Source organism: Mustela erminea, chromosome 12 (assembly GCF_009829155.1).
Source record: "Mustela erminea isolate mMusErm1 chromosome 12, mMusErm1.Pri, whole genome shotgun sequence".
In the NCBI taxonomy this organism is placed as follows: domain Eukaryota; kingdom Metazoa; phylum Chordata; class Mammalia; order Carnivora; family Mustelidae; genus Mustela; species Mustela erminea.
The window spans coordinates 83,017,732-83,034,431 of record NC_045625.1 but is presented as its reverse complement, the minus strand read 5'-3'; the positions used below and the strand labels follow the sequence as shown (position 1 = coordinate 83,034,431).

Here is a 16,700-nt window from a genome sequence, read left to right as displayed (position 1 = left end):
TGGCTGCACCAACTTGCATTCCCACCAACAGTGTAAGAGGGTTCCCCTTTCTCCACATCCTCTCCAACACACATTGTTTCCTGTCTTATTGATTTTGGCCATTCTGACTGGTGTGAGGTGGTATCTCAATGTGGTTTTGATTTGAATCTCCCTGATGGTTCATGATGATGAACATGTTTTCATGTGTTTGTTCACCGTCTCCTACTTTTTTCAGAGACTCTAGGTCAATGACCCAGCAGGGCATGAATGATTCCCCGACTTAGCTTTGTCTTTCAGCGCAGTACCCACAGCAGGCCAGGCACTCGGGACACATCTGGAGGAACAATTTATAGTTCGGTTAGTAAAAAAGCAGATGCCGTTGATGCGGAATGTTCATTATTGACCTATGTATATGCTAACACAGGTCTCAAGTGTGTGGTTCCACGAATTTTGACAGACGTGTACACACAAGTAACGGTCACCCAGACCAGGATAAGAACATTCCCATCACATCGGAAATTTCTTTCTGCCCCTTCATGGTCAGGACCCCCGAGGTCATGGAGACATTCTCCTTCGTTTTCTTCCGGAAGCTGAACAGTCTTGGCTTTCTCATGTGGTCCGTGATCCGTCTCAAAATAATGTCTGTGCCTGGGGTAAGCCATGTTCTGCGGCTGTTCTTTAATGTCTTTATATGCCCAGCTAAGCCGAACAAGACTGAGGTCTGGTAATAGATTGGCCATTTAGAAAGGGATCCGTAGATGTCTGTTGTCTCATGGTTGAAGCATGGTTGCACGACTGTCTTAGACACCTGGCAGAGCGCTCCTTCTCTGCCGTGGTTGGCGCTCTGGAGGCTGTGTGGGGAGGGCATGGCTCCAGCTGTCCACCTGGGCCACATCCAGGGGCCACCACGTATTACCTGGGGTTCAAGGAGTTAGCCTTAGTACCCACGTTACAAATAAATAGGACGAGCCCCAACCTCACAGGGTTACAGTTCCCGACTAAATGAAGTACTAGCGCCTGTGGTAGTCATCCCGGTATAGACATCACTGTCAATGCCACCGGGAAGCCTGTGCGTGGGAGGGCGCTGGAAAGAAAAACAAATCTCCTAGAGGTGCCTGGTGGGAAAGGTCCCTGAGCTTGGAGGAGGGTTCCTTTTCGGAAGAGATTTCTCCCAACAGAGAAAGAGAGACACACACACACACTCACACACACACACACACACTCTCACACACTGCCATCCTGGATTCTCAGAGCGCCCCCCCCCCCCCCCCGCCGGCTTCCTGTTCCCACCACGCCTGCACCCAGCAGCACGGGAGTTGGGGTTGGTCTTCACTGGCCGGTCCCAGTGCTGCTGTGTGTGCCGTGTCTGCCATGGGCATCGTGCCCCGGTCGTTCACGTGTGTAGGGAGAGGGTCAAGTCCCCGCCAGCGGAGACCGCAGGCAGCCAGCTGTGCATAGAGTCCCAGAAGAGGGACTGCCACTCTGCCTGCCTCCAGGAGGAACAGGCAGCCTCCTCGTCTAAAAATAGCAGGAGGGGAGAGCACAGGAGAGGGGACAGCTGCAGCTGTGGTCCTGTGGTCCTGGCTGCAAAGGAGCCCAGACCGAGCCCAAGCAGCATATCCTGCCACCGAGAGCCTGCAGGCCGGCAGGGCAGGTTAGGAAGGTGTCTGGTGCTGCAGTCAGGAGGCAGTGACCATGACCTAGGCCTTCCCACTTCTCAGGGCCGCCCTGGGGCATTTCGCACACTTGCCTGTCCACTCAGCCAAGGAGCTCACCAGGAGAATGAGAGGCTCTGTCCTGGCCCCGGCGTGAGCTTTGCTGCATGCGGACACTCTCGGGGCTGCAAGTAGGAACCCCAGTGCCCAGGCTTCAGAATTCCACACCCTGTAGCCGCCTCAGCCCCCACCTACCCACCCACCACCCCACCGCAGCCAGAGTACGCTGTCTTGAGAGAGGCACGTGCTGTGGGCTTGCCCATCACCTCGGAGGTGTCTGATCCAGGCAGGAATGAGCGCACCGCCCCACCCCCCAACCCCAGGGAAGCCTGGGTCTCTGGGGCTGGACAAGGATTTGCAGCCTTTGAAAGAGATGAGGCTATGCTTGTGGGTTTTCTGCACTCGTACAGTTTTCCTGTCCACTCTTCTTGTCGGTGAACATCCTGGTAGCTAAACTGAAAATAGCAGAAAAGGAATTTTTTGCAGAACGTTGGGAGAAACCAGTCTATGCAAGCAGCCACTGTCCAAGCCCCATTCCCACCCAGAGACAAGAGCCCCAGAGGGAACAGTCCTGGTGCTGCTCCTTGTCCTTTGCCCGGGACAGCGTGTCTGTGGTCATTCGCTCTCATCTGCATCACCTGCCTTGGCTCTCCCAGTGGCCCTCGGAGATGAGCAGGGCAGGGCCTGTCATTCCTATTTCTGCATGAAGAAGCAGGAGCTCGCGGTCAGGACTTGCCCAGACGAGTAACGAATCATTGGAGGGCAGAGCGGTCTCTAAGCCTCCGTCCTGTCCACACGCTCTCTCTGTTTAATCCCGATGGCAGTCCATGTCTAAAGGGCAAAAGCCCCTCAGCGTGGAACAGCCTAACACATGGGGAATTTAAGCAAAACTTTAAAAAACAAAGAGAGAGAGAGAGAGAGAGAAGAAAGATTCCATTTAATCCTGTTGGGAACATTTTTCTGTGTATGGCCCAGCAACCACGGCTTTGAATCCAGAGAGGGGACTAGAACGCTCCCTCACTGGTGGCCGGGCATTTCCAGTCTTTACATAGTCATCATAATACAAATCCCCTGTATCACTTTTCTCATTTTAGAATCAGTCCATGGACAAGGCAGGAAAAATGTGGTTATCACTATAAGACAGAATATAAATATTAACAGCCGTGACAAAGCAGAGATAAAAGAAAGTTTGTTTTTTCTTTTAAGTGGGTCTAATACCAAGTGAGAGGAACACAGGAACAGAGACGAAGCGACACAGGGAATGTAAGATATCCGGTATGTGGCTGGCGGAATAGAAAATGTCAAGTGTATTATTCGTTACAAACTAAATGAAATATAAATAGCAAACGCTGGAAGAAAGTACGGTGTGGGGGAGGGTCATGTCCTCCTGATGGAACCAGTCAATGATGCTCTAGGTGGAGAATATCTTTTATTCCCTAATTCCTCTGAAGATCTGGCAGGAAGCATCAGAAATGCTAAGGAGAGAGCCCTCCCTAGAGAAGCTGCCCCCTGGGGTGGGGGGGGGGGCAGGACAGGAGTCGTTGCTTTTCATCGTTACCGTGGGATAGATTTTTATTACTTGGATAGAAAAACCTCAAGGCAGTGAGAGGATAGTTTTGTTTTAAGATTTTATTTATTTATTTGACAGACAGAGATCACAAGTAGGCAGAGAGGAAGCCAGGTGGGAGAGGGGAAAGCAGGCTTTCTCTCGGCAAGCGGAGAGCCCGATGCGGGGCTCGATCCCAGGACCCTGGGATCATGACCCGAGCCGAAGGCAGAGGCCCCAACCCACTGAGCCACCCAGGCGCCCCAGGAAGCCAGACACTCAAACCTAGTCATGTAATGCTGCTTCTAGAAATGGATCTTCCCAAGCTGCGAGGAGGAGGAGTGGCCGGCTCTCGGACACGGTGGCTGGGTTTGGAGGGCACTGGGCCCAAGAGAGATGCTCTCACTTACAGTGACCCCGATAAGGGAATCCGGAAAAAAATCAAATTAGAAATGGGTTCCAGATAGGCCTCTGCCCAGGAAACAGTACAGTAACGGGACTGAGTATATCCCCCCCCAGAACCCCCCCACATCAAAACGGAAGAGAAACAAACATGGAATTGATCAGTGGCGCCAACATTTAAGTGAAAATCCTTTTTAGAACCAATCTAAACTTGACTGCTTGAGGCATCTTCAAGGAGGGAGGACTTTGCTGCAGATGCATTCCATGGGTTGGATGGTTTCTTCTTTCATTATGTCCCTATTCGTTTAATATTTACATTTCATTAATTTTTTTAAGTAGCAAGGGACACTCACATATACATTCAAGTAATTAATAAAAAGGTTTTTTAATCACAAATACTTTGTTTTATGTGAGGCACTTTTTGATTAGGAAAGGTACAGCTTTGGGACGCCTGGGTGTCTCAGTCAGTTAAGGGGCTGCCTTCAGCTCAGGTCCTGATTGGGATCAAGTCCCGCATCGGGCTCCTTGCTCAGAGGCGAGCCTGCTTCTCCGTCTGTCTGCTGCTCCCCCTGCTTGTGCTCTCTCTCTCTGACAAATAAAATTAAAAAAAAAAAAAAAGGAAAGATAAAGCTATGACCTTCAGTGGTGTGTATAACCTTTACTAGTCCCTTTGCTAAGATGTAACAATGTGAAAGTGAATTATTCTTATCGGTTCCAGCCGAAGCCCCAAACAAACCCGCAGGACTTGCAAGGCAAGTGGCTGAAAAGCAGTTGCGCAACAGGCAGCTCTGCCCACCCACTCCCAGCCTTTCCAGGGGGTTGGGGAAGCGGAGACCTGACTGCGCAGGCAGCGTGTGACCCGGAGAGAGAGCAGCCGGGGATCGGGGGGCACTGCGGCGGGGCGCCTCGGAGAGCAGGCCAGTGCCCCCTGAAGTAGAAGGGGACATACCTGTGTCCCCTGGTGTCGGACTCGTGCCTGAGATCCTTACAACTTGTAGCAGCAGAGCAAGGGGAGTTTGCAGTTTACAGATGCCCCGTGTCACTTGCTCACTTGTGGCTCTCGTCCGCGCTCTGAGTGTTTCTCTCGTCATCTGCCCCGCGCTGTGTAAGGTCTTTGCTCCATCCTAGCACCTAGACCGCAGGCACTTGAGCGGGGGTCGTGATGTGCATCCACTAATGTCTCCAGCCACCCTGCAGGTTTGATACTATCCTCACTTTCTGTGTGGGAACCCGGAGCTCCGGGCAGGGTGAGGACAGTCTCCAGTAGCGCCGCAACCCAGAAGAGCCAGAGCTCAAGGCTGAATCCTCTAATCCCAGAGTTCATGCCCGTCCCTGTGAGCCTCTAGCCGTCCGGGCACTCGTTTTCCTAAAACACGTTCTTTTGCAGGGAAGGGACCGGCCATCTCTGTGCTCTGGTCTCACTCACGGTATTGTCAGATGAGCGAACGGGTTCTGTAGCTCTCCCTCTGTGCCAAGACGTGTTCGTGTCAGGTATCCAGAATACACTGAATGCGAGTCAGGATCCGTGCCTGAGGACTGGCACAGGGCTATAGTCCTAGATATTAGAGTTCTTTCATAGGTCATTTCTTTTAATTAAAATGTTAGAACCTTAAATAATGATTGTTCAATACTGTTCTTTTAATTTTTTTTAATTTTTTATTAACATATAATGTATTATTAGCCCCAGGGGTACAGGTCTGTGAATCGCCAGGTTTACACACTTCATAGCACTCCCCAATACTATTCTGTTTTTACTGTGGTAAAATTCACATTAACAGGGGTACCTGGGTGGCTCAGTTGGTAAAGCGTCTGCCTTTGGCTCAGGTCCTGATCCCAGGGTCCTGGGATCGAGTCCCGCATCCGGCTCTCTGCTCAGTGGGGAGTCTTTTCCTCCCCCCTTCTCATGCTTGCTCTCTCTTAAAACAAAATTCCCACTTTCACCGTTCGTAAGTGTACAGTTTGATAGTGTCACGTGCACTCACATTATTGTGCAGGTGAGCTCCGGGGGCTCCAGAACGCTTCATCTCGCAGAACTGAAACTCTGCTCCCATCCCCCACCCTCTGCCCCTGGCAACCTCCATTCATTCCCGTGTCTGCCTCTGTGAATTTGATGGAAGTAGAATTACACAGAATTTGTCCTTTAAGGTCTGGCTGATTCCATGTAGCACAAAGTCCTCCAGAGTCTGTCGTTAACGTGTGGCGGAACTGGCTTGCTTTCCAAGGCTGAATCATGCTGCGTGGAACTGGCTTCCTTTCTAAGGCTGAATAGTGCTGCGTTGTGCGCGTCAGTTCTGTGTATCTGCTCATCCGTCAGTGGGGATCCCGGCTGCTTCCCCCCCTTGGCCACCGGGAGTGAGGCTGTGGACGTGGGTGTGTCCCTCTGCTAAGGTGGCCCTAAGGAAGTGCCAGAGACGAAGCCACTTGAACAACAGCAACGTGTTATCTCCCTGTTCTGGGGCCATGAGTCCAAGATCAAGGGGGAGGCAGGGTTGGTTTCTCCTGAGGCCTCCCTCCTTGGCTGTCTTCACCCCGTCTTTGTTCATGTCTTTGTCCAAAACCCTTATTTAAAGTATTGTATTTGTTTATGAAGGGGAGCAGGGGGGAGAAGCAGACTCCACATTGAGCATAGAGCCCAGTGTGGGGCTCAATCTCAGCACCCCGAGATCATGACCTGAGCTGAAATGGAGTTGGATGCGTGACCAAATGAACCACGCAGGCATTCCCCCCTCCCATTCTTTTCTTTTAAATTTTTTCAGTTTATTTATTTTCAGAAAAACAGTATTCATTATTTTTTCACCACACCCAGTGCTCCATGCAATCCGTGCCCTCTAGAATACCCACCACCTGGTACCCCAACCTCCCACACTCCCGCCACTTCAGACCCCTCAGATTGTTTTTCAGAGTCCATAGTCTCTCATAATTCACCTCCCCTTCCAATTTCCCCCAACTCCCTTCTCTTCTCTAACACCCCTTGTCCTCCATGCTATTTGTTACGCCCACAAATAAGTGAAACCATATGATAATTGACTCTCTCTGCTTGACTTATTTCACTCAGCATAATCTCTTCCAGTCCCGTCCATGTTGCTACGAAAGTTGGGTATTCATCCTTTCTGATGGAGGCACAATACTCCATAGTGTATATGGACCACATCTTCCTTATCCATTCGTCCACTGAAGGGCATCTTGGTTCTTTCCATAGTTTGGCGACCGTGGCCATTGCTGCTATGAACATTGGGGTCCAGATGGCCCTTCTTTTCATGACATCTGTATCTTTGGGGTAAATACCCAGGAGTGCAATTGCAGGGTCATAGGGAAGTTCTATTTTTAATTTCTTGAGGAATCTCCACACTGTTCTCCAAAGAGGCTGCACCATTCTTTTCTTTTAAGGACACCAGTCATACTGGATTGGAGCCTCTCCCAATGATCTCATTTAACCTTAATTACCTCTTTAAAGACCTTATTTCCAGATGGAGTACGGGGCATTAGGACTTTAAGATATGAATGGGGCTTCAGGGGCGGGGGAGACAAACAGTTTGGGTAAACAAATAGCTCGGAATGTTTTTCTTCTTTGGGGGTATATACCCAGAAATGGGGTTGCTGGATCACAAGGTAATTCTATTTTTAACTTTTTAAGGAAGAAAAATAATATTTATTTGTAAAGCATATTCTGCCTAGTTTTCCCCAAACCGTTCTGGCCATCTTTACTCTCTTCACGCCGAGATCTCAGCGGCCACATCCAGCATGGTCTACTGCCTTCGTTTTTGCTGGATCCAGGGATTATTTCCGAGTTCCTAGGCCCCTCTGCCTTTGCTGCCTTGGTTTCTACAATGGCAGATTTCTCAAATGTCCGCTAGCTGACCCTAGAAAAGGTGCTTGATTGGAAAACAGGATTCAGATCCTAAACTCTACTCAGTGGCTGTGTGACCTTGGGCAAGTCCCTGCGCCGCCCTGCCTGGTCTTCAGATCCCTCATCTGTGAAGCAGACGTGTTGGGGGACAAGTCCAAGGGAGAGGGGTGGGGACAAGGAGAGATGATATAAACAGAAAAGGCCAGAGAGCGGTGGGTGCCCTGGAGGGAGGCCCCGTACCTGTGCCACACCAGCTGGTCCTGTGACACCGTAGACGGTTCCCTGGGCTTCCACGCACCTGCACACATGGTCTGTTCACCCCGCAGTGCGGGAGCTCAGAGCCCAGTTCTGAGTGTTGCCAGGTCAACTGGAATGTTTTTTTCTCTATTAAGAAAAACATTTTTTGAATGACCGGAATCTACTCAAAACAGCTCTACAATGCGACCTAAACTATTCTCTCCATTTCTGATATTTCTGGTACTGTGCACGGAGACCAGTTTTAAAACCATGGCCCTTAGGTGCTTTGTGAAATTTTTTTACTTAAGTTATTTCACAGACCCAAAGGAGACACTTCTGTGGCTTTAGTCTACTCACCAAGTTGTGTATTGCTAAAAACTAATTTTAGAACATTTTCAGTAGCCCAGAAAGAAACTCCACACCCCGGAGCAGTAACTCCCTAGTCCTCCCCCGCTCACCCCCACCCCTGGCCACCATGTGCCTTCCGTCTCTCTAAATTGGCCTCTTCTCTACATTTCACATCAGTGAAATCACGTATGTGGTCTTGATGACCAGCTTCTTTCATTGAGCACAAACATTTTTCCAAGATTGAGCCATGTTGTTGGCCATATCGGTACCTCATTATTTCTTATTGCCAAATCATATTCCATTGCAGGAGTTACTTACCCGTTCACCAGCTAGTGGACAGTTGGGTTATTAACACTGCGGGACTATTCTGAAGAATGTGACTGGGAACATTCGTGGGCAAGCTTCAGTGCGGGCACATGTCTTCATTTTTCTTGGATCTACACCTAGGAGTAGAATTGCTGGGGTTCATAGTTTTAAGGATCCACCAGACTGTTTCCCAAAGCTGCTGCCCCTTCCCCAGTCTTTCTCAGGTCCTCTCCAGCTCCTCCTCTCCCCTGTCTTTATGACAGCAGCTCGGGGGGCGAGAAGGGGAAGCTCCCCAGAGTTCTTATTTGAGTTCCCCTTCAGATGAATGATGTTTAGCATCTTTTCATACACTTACTGGCATTTGTAGTTCTTCTTTGCAGGACTCTCCAGATCCTTTACTCATTTTTTAATTGGGTGATTTGTCCTTTTATTGTTCTAAGAGTTCTTTATAGAACCTGGATATAAGTCATTTTCATCCCCCAAATAATGCTCAGACTATGCTGTTGAGATAGGAAAGTATTTTCATACATGTGAAAAACAATTCAAGTAAAGTTTGATTTTGATCAAATTTGACCATAGAATGCTGAGGAAGTCCAGTGTTCGTCTTCTGTAATCACAGTGTATTTTAGCTAAAATAATTGGTAAATCCCAAATCATGCTAGCTAAATCATGCTAGCTTACTCATGGTTACCCAAAATAGAAGATAAATATTGGACTGAAAGATATGTACATAATGGATTGATTTACTTCTAGGGGAGTGACTTGGGATCACAACAGGACGGCAGAAAAAGGAAGAGGACTTTTAGCTGCATTTTATACCACATGTAGTATGAAAAAATTAAGAATTTTTTAAGCAAAATCACTTCCAGGGATGTCTGACTGGCTCAACAGAGTGGGCAACTCTTGATCTTGGGGTCATGAGTTCAAGCCCCACTTTGGGCATATAGCTTAAAGAAAAAGAAAAATCACTTCCAGAATATTCTTGGTTATACCCTCGATCTTGAAAACTGAGTTCTGAACTTCATCGAATAAATGATATATTCATAAAATAACCCAGCAGCATTTAGGGTTTTTTTTAATTATATAAAAATAAAACAGCAAAAAAAAAAAAACAGGAATAAAAATCAGAAGTCATTCCACACTTATCTATTTTCTGACCACCTTATTTCTAGCTTTGATGTTTAAGTAGATAAGTAATTCCTCTTTGGTGGGTGACACTGTAGTTGTTGAGAAGCAAAAGCCAATGAAAGCCCATCACTGCCTCATTACTTTTGATCCAGAAAACAACTTGAGCCATGGTCATCGGCACACAGTGTTCTCAGAGAAGCATCCCTTGAAAGCTGATGGTTTACTAAACCAAGAAATCTGTAAAGGGATTCTGATGCACATTTAAGTTGGACAGCTGCTATAGAATTGGACCTTTTGTGCCTAAAAGGAAAAGAGAACAGTACAGAGAGAGAAACCAGTACTGATCGTGCATAAGGTTATCTTTGTAAACCAGCAAAACATGCATACTCTAAGTGGCAAACCCAAGCAGCAGGAACCCACTGCTGAAAGAGCTGACCGGTGGGCCTCTGGGTGACAGCCCTCCACCCTCATGAGGCCGGAGACCCACAGATCCCTTCTCAGAAGTATAAGTAAGTGTCCCATGCAGGGAAGCAGACAGGGAGATACACAGCTAGTATAACCGAATTCCTTAAACCATCTCCGGGTAGGACCGTATTGCCTCTGAACTCTCAAAATCGTTTTTTTAATCCCAAAAAGCTTTCCTGAACTCCACGTCTTTATCCACACCTTGGAGGTTTCCATGGATCTTGGGCTGGGGCTGGAGGCCACGCACTCATTTTTCTTCTTTGTCTTTCCAGTAAAGGGTTACCTTCCAGTTCAACATTTACTTTGGAAGAGGGGACCATCTACTTGACTTCTGAGCCGAACGCTCTGGAAGCGCAGGACGATAATGCCTCCGTGCTGGATGTCTATTTAGTAAGTAATTTTAGTTTCTTCCCCCTTCCTTCTGGTTTACGGATGGGCCCGGGGCCACAGTTTACGCAAGACTGGGTTCTATGAGGCCAGGCAGGCTGGGGTTTTAAAAGAAACCATGACCCTCCATCACTAGCACCACGGGGGCGATTTCCACAAGCCATGCTTTCAGACAGTTCATGCAGAACATTCCACAAGAGAGTATGTAGGCTAAGAAGCTAAATCCCTCTAGGTAAGAAGAGAACAGATCCCTGAATTGTGAGGTGAAATGGGGCTTCTCCATGGTAATGTCTTCTGTGACTCCAGTGTATCTGCTGTGTGCGTGAATCTTCTGGAATTCTGTGTTACTTCCTTGGTAAATTGGTAGCTTAAGAGGCCCAGAACGGGGCTGTGGCAAGAACCAGAGGTCAGCACCAAAGAATCTTGGCCGTCTCCCTCGGTTGTCACCAACCGGGGGCATGACCTGGGCAGGCACCTCTCTGTGTGTCCCTGTTTGCCAAAGGAGGGAAATAATGCCAAGCTTACGGGGCCACTTGGAGGATCAGGAATGATCATGTCCGTGAACGCCCTTGACCGCCTGCCAAGTTGTCCCCGGTGACTTAAGTCAATTATTAGATGAGGTCTAGAAGGATGTGTGATGGACGGACTAAGCTATGAGAGAGGAGAAGGGGTGTTTCCCTACAAAATCCGTCCCACGCACATTCTCCGCATCTCTGCATACCCGCACAAAAACTCACAAGAGATACCAAATGTGGATTTCAGGTTTTCTACTCTTTTAAGTTGTGCCGAGCCTAAGTGTGCAAACTCCATGTCAGGAACCCCACTGGGTGTGTCTCCTGACCACACACCACCACTCCCCTCCACGCCCCAGCCCAGCCCTCTGTTCCCTCAAGCATACTCTACAGGACCTTGGTCACCAAAAATGCTACTCGTTATCACAGAGCCCTCCAGCACCTTCTCACCTCTCCTGGAGTAAGCTCCACTGTCCTCAAGGCCCTGCATGGTCTGATCTACACTGCCACTGTTTTCTGCCCTCCTTTCCCTGCCTCTGTCTTCCTTAACCATACTGTTCCAACCACAGTGACCTTGGTATTCCTCCCATAACCAACTATGCCTCTGCCTCAGGACCTTTGCATGTGCCTTTACTGTCTGAAAATACACCTTCTTAGCTGTCCCAAGCTTGCTCCATTACGTCCTTCAGTCTCAGCCCAAACATCTCAGATTGGCTTTCCTTGACCCCTTATAGAGAATAGAAGCCCTCTCCCCACAACCATCCTTGTGAAAGGACTTTTTTTAAATAACCTCTGAATATCCTGGTTGTAGCACCAACAGAATTTTTTTTCCACTGGGCAACCCTCCTCCCCATAGTGCCCCCACTTTTTAAAATAAGTTATGGTGCACTTTAAAATCCTTACAGAAGAGTTGGTTCCTCTGTACAACCAAGAAGGTGGGGAATTAAATAGGAAAAAACTTACAGTAATTTTTTGGTGCCACGGCAAATTTGAAAAACTAAATGAAATCTGATCTTCATGCGCTAAGAGTTCATGCTCCTTGTGTCTTTAAAAAAACAGATTGGCACCAACCAGGAGCATGTGACCCTCCCCAGAGGAACAGAAGATCACAGGGTAGTTAAATGGCCCTACTGATCCCAGTTACCCTATGGATTACCCCTGCTCCTTTGCTGGAAAGCTTGTCGTTAGTCATTTTGATTGCTCCTCCTTGGTATTCTCCATTTCATTTGTAAGAAAACTGCTTCTGTCCTTTTACCGGTGTCTCATTTTATGGTGCTTCTGTGCCTTTCTTGGACATGGAGAAGCCAGACTTTTCATAAAAAGTTCATGCTTCCTCCAGAAGAGCTGGGAAGAGCCCAGTACTGGCTGGCAGAGAATTGAAAGCACTTTGAGCAGCAGTTAGGAATGACGGAAGCAGGGAGTTGAGAACTGAAGGAGGCAGCAGTGGTGGTCCTCTGCCCGGCCTTCCCAGCACGGGGCTGCTCACGGTTCACAGGCATGGGAAGCCAGGGGAGTCCCACAGCAGCGCAGACAAGGCAACAGAAATTCTCACCAGGCTTGGGGAGAAAAGCTGATCGAGCCTAATCTTATTTTGTAGCTACTTATGATAAGCTATTTAGCATTTTTCCATGTTTCCTGCAAGCTGAGCAGTGTCCTAAATACTTTGTCTTAAGCCATTTAATCCCCCACAACCCGCTACGAAGCCGCCGGAGCTCCATTTTACAGAAAGGAAAGGGACACGCGTGCGATTATCCACTTGCCCCAGACCAGGCAACAAGTAACCAGTCAGAGATAAGAGCTGGGGTTCCAACCCTCCGAACCTCGCCCCAAGCCCGCTCTTAATGACCGAGCTGCACTGCCTGCATTAGGGATCACACTGCCTTTGCCAGACAGAAATTAGACTCAGAAGTTCAAGGCTTGGCCCAAATCACACACGGTAACATGTAGTTAAGACAGAAGAGGACACAGAGACAGATGGGGGTGAAGAGACCTGTTTGGTGGTGTATGTGTCAATTTCGAAGGTGAAAATTCAAGAATGTTGTAAGGGGAACAGTTCGGTGCTGCTGGAGAGCACGGGGTCTTGAACAGTAACGAGGGACAACTGAGCGCCTCCCCTGTGCCTCCAGCCACTATCCCCGGGGTTTGCTTTCTGGACACAAGTGGCTCCAGCCAGGTGGGGGTTACGGTGGTCTCCGTTCACATGGATAAGGACATGGAGGCTCCCTTCGGCCAGTTCTCACAGCTGGCAAAGGGCAGGGTGGAAACTGGACTCCCACTCCTGCTGCTCTTCTTCCAAAACCCAGCCCCGTGAGCACCTGTCCCTATGGCTTGGGCACTGGTTGTGTGTCCGGGTCTCCCGGCCATGTGGTTGGAATCCTGTTCCTTGTAAAGCGAGACATGGACCCGATGAGGGAAGGGGCCAGGGGAGTTACGTTGGCAACAGTGTGTGTAAGCTTCTGGCTGTCAATGTTCTAGCACCAATGTTGTCACACCTTTGATACCAGCACATCTTCCAAAGTATTGAGGATCCCACCCAAACGTTTTTGTGTATGGGGGTTCCATCCGTCAGTACTCTTTTTTTATGAGAATATTTAATATGTACTCAATTTATGTAATCATTCACTCAGAATAACTATTAATGTTAAGTAAATTTCTGTCAAAATCACTATTTTCTGGACAAAAATTAAGAAAAGCGGCATTATTTTATGTCTTTAAAATCTGTAGCATCAGGCTTAATGGAAGTGGTTGCATTCTCGCGTCTGTTTCTATGTTAGTGTGTCGCCGCAGGGCACATCCTGTACACACACTGTATGCGCAGGAGGGGCCGTGGGAATGAAAAGACAGATGACGTCTCCCTGTCAGTAACGGAGACCTCGTGGATCCCCGGGAGTCTAGTGTTTTCACGTAGCCCCATCCCTGCTGCAGAACCCAGCGGGCCATAAATTAATTCCGCAGAAGCAAGCACCTGGGTTCTGGGGCTCTCTCTGCCTCTCATTTATCCCTGATCTTGAATTGATCTCCCCTTCAGGGCCTCCGCTTTCTCATCCATAAAATGGATCCTTCAGTCGCTCTATGACCCCCTCCAGCTCTGGCCTGCTGTGGCTTCCTCTAAATGCTGTGGACTTCCAATAAGAGAAGGTTTCACCAGAGCAGCTACAGCTCTCTTCCCAGATTTTGCTGTGTCATCCCCTCTTCCTCTATCCTAAACCCGCACAGTATTTAAACATAAATTTTTTGGCAAGACATGTAAAAAGTTCTGCACCATGAATTTCTAATTCCAGGGTGTGTTTTCACGCTGGAGGTTTTATTTTCTATTTTGCATGCTCTTCCCCTCACTATTGCCATGTGCCTCTCTACTGTGAAGGAGCAAATGGAAAAGATAAGCAGGAGAAAGGAAAACCTTTGTCTCACCTTCCGCTGGACCTAGTAAGAATCCTCTTCATCAAAGGCGTCCTTTCTTGAAGGGCAGTTGGAGGCTTCTGTGGGGACATTATGGTTAGAATTGTAAGAGACATAGTTTTGTTTCTCTTGTACTGTTTTCTTCTCCTTTAAGATACAGTGTTTCTCTTCTAGTAGATATCCCTAATTCCCCAGTGCTGTTATTTGTATACTCATATAGAATACTGCCTATATCCCTTTAAAAATACACAGGATTTAAACCAGATAATGTTTGCACACCAGGTAACATACGACATTTCCCTTGAAGGGTCCACCCACGTGATACATGTATTAATGAGGTTGGCTATCCTGCTTCCTGCTGTGATTTGACACGAAATTGAAATCATAGTTTACCTTAAAAGGCAGCTGATTGTTCCGTCACTCTTAGAAAGCACTGGGTTCAGGTTCCGTGTTCCTAGTTGTCATCCTGCCTGCTTTGAAAAGGCCATTCTGGAGTGTCTGGGTGGCTCCGTCAGTTAAGTATCTGCCTTCTGCTCAGGTCACGATCCTGGGATCAAGTCCTGCACCAGGCTTCTTGCTCAGTGGGGAGCCTGCTTCTCCCCCTGCCTGCATGAGCGGTCTCTGTCAAATAAACAAAATCTTTAAAAAGGTGAAAAGGCCATTCCCCTTCCCTCTAGAAAGTTCCAGACTGATTCATTTGCCAATACTCAAATCGAGGAGGTGGGGGAGGGGTGTGTTTCTGAAGATGATTTTATCCAGCGACCAAAGATGCGTTCTTCTATTGAATTTGAGTTGATGGCACAAATTAGGGTATTTGAAGGAATTGAGCAGAGATGACCAGGCTGTGCAGGGCAGTCATGCAGTGCTCGTAAGAGCTCGATTCGACTTTGCGAACAGTCTCGGGCATTCTAAGGCTGACGCTGTCATTGGTACTCGAGTTCCTAGGGCAGCTCCTCTGCCTGAGGTAGAATGCAATTTTGTATCAAGGGAAAGAGGGACCCCCAACAAAACCCAGCTGAGAATTGTTACGGGGATGACTGGCCGGAGCCGATGGGTAAGTGGGGGATAGCGGATCGCGTTTGTCCTAACACAGAAGTTGGAAAGGCGGCTGCCACTAAACACTGACTTTCTTTTTGTCTCAAGGTTATATACGCTTTCCTTTTTCACACTTTCCCTATTAACATCCTCTCGCTGATAGGTACTTTCATCCTGATAGGTGTCTCTGCAAGACGGCGTTTGAAGTACCAAAATAGCTGTGGGCCAAGGAGAAGAAACAGTTAAGCCATTTCTTAGCCAGGCCTGCACTGGAGATTAAGGCTCTCCTGTGCAGCTGGTGGACAGCTTGATTATTTAATGTGTGTTGAGGGTGGCTAATAAGACTCTTTGATCACGGGATGAAGGGTGGCAGAGAAGTGAAAATGATTGAATTAACAGCTTATCGTAGCATTATGTATGAGAAAAAGAAGAAAAACACTTTAAATTAGGTCACAGGGGTCTTAGAAAACCCACTGGAACTTTCTGGCAGAAGAAGCTGCCTTTGTGGATCGGGCTCCGCTGGCATGGAACTTAAAGACTTCTACGGAGAGTGTCGGGGCCTTTAATCCCTCCTGTCTGAGCCAGATTGGATGCTGCGAGGGGTGTTGATTTGAAACGGGCAGTTCTGTTGCTTCTCAGCAGAGAGCTAGAATCCCCATCTGCAGAGGGTTTGTGATAGATTTTAGTGAGAGCCAAGGAGGAGAGTCAAACCACTGCCTTGGGCTTATAAGGCGTTCAACCAGAATGCGGTTTCCTTCCGCCCTAGTGGTGGCCACAATGGTAAGAAATGGAGAGATTTCAGGAAGAGCAAAATAGGACCCTTTATCTCCAGAAGTGCTTGGCCCTCTTAAGCCACTGACCGGATATTATGTTTAAGATGTGTGAGTGAGTCTGGCCCCGTGGTACCCACAAGTGATTCCCGCACTAACACAGGCTTTCAGAGTACGAGGCAAGCCATCAGTCCGCGATCGGAGGTCACCCCTAGGATCAGTTTTAAATCCAACAGTGTTAAGCCACTGTTTAAGGATTAGCTAAGGGAACCGGAGTTAGTGATTGAGGGACAGCTGGCTGGGCTAGGGTACATTTTTTGTTGTTGGCTCCTAGCTTTACAATGACTCCTGGCCTCAGAGGCCAGCTTGATGGCTGCCTTCTTCAAGGTCAGCTCTGTATGTGAGCTTGACTCAGACTCCTGCCGATGGGGGCGGGGGGGGGGTGCCTCCTGGCACTGACTTCCCTCCACATCCCCAACTCCCTCCGGAATCTCCCTCTGGCTCCTGTCTTGGCTCTCAGTTTCCGTATTCTTCCTTGTCATCAGGAGCCAATGTTTACTGGTCTCCTGAGCCTTCCAACTCTTGGGAAAAAACCATTTGAGAAACAACAGTCTCTCGTGGTGT

General features: G+C 48.3%; 1 protein-coding gene and 1 long non-coding RNA gene across 14 annotated transcripts in view; one reads left to right on the top strand and one right to left on the bottom strand.

Annotated features, from left to right (window-relative positions):
* Positions 1-16,700, top strand: part of PIP5K1B (phosphatidylinositol-4-phosphate 5-kinase type 1 beta) — a 290,962-nt gene that overhangs the window by 257,057 nt on the left and 17,205 nt on the right. For all 6 annotated transcript variants that reach the window (XM_032306741.1, XM_032306742.1, XM_032306743.1 and 3 more), the window contains one exon: positions 10,246-10,363. In XM_032306741.1, the coding sequence (XP_032162632.1) occupies positions 10,246-10,363 (118 nt within the window). The remainder of the gene's footprint in view (positions 1-10,245; positions 10,364-16,700) is intronic.
* LOC116570107 lies at positions 124-14,828 on the bottom strand. 8 transcript variants are annotated; one of them, XR_004277280.1, is made up of 5 exons: positions 14,284-14,365; positions 8,393-9,808; positions 7,730-7,873; positions 4,592-4,773; positions 4,198-4,230 (listed from the first exon to the last, which is right to left on the bottom strand). It is a non-coding gene; the product is annotated as an uncharacterized LOC116570107 (long non-coding RNA). The 8 variants fall into 8 exon arrangements; XR_004277283.1 differs by lacking the exons at positions 4,198-4,230; positions 4,592-4,773 and adding an exon at positions 124-895; XR_004277282.1 differs by lacking the exon at positions 4,592-4,773 and having other exon boundaries at positions 4,193-4,230.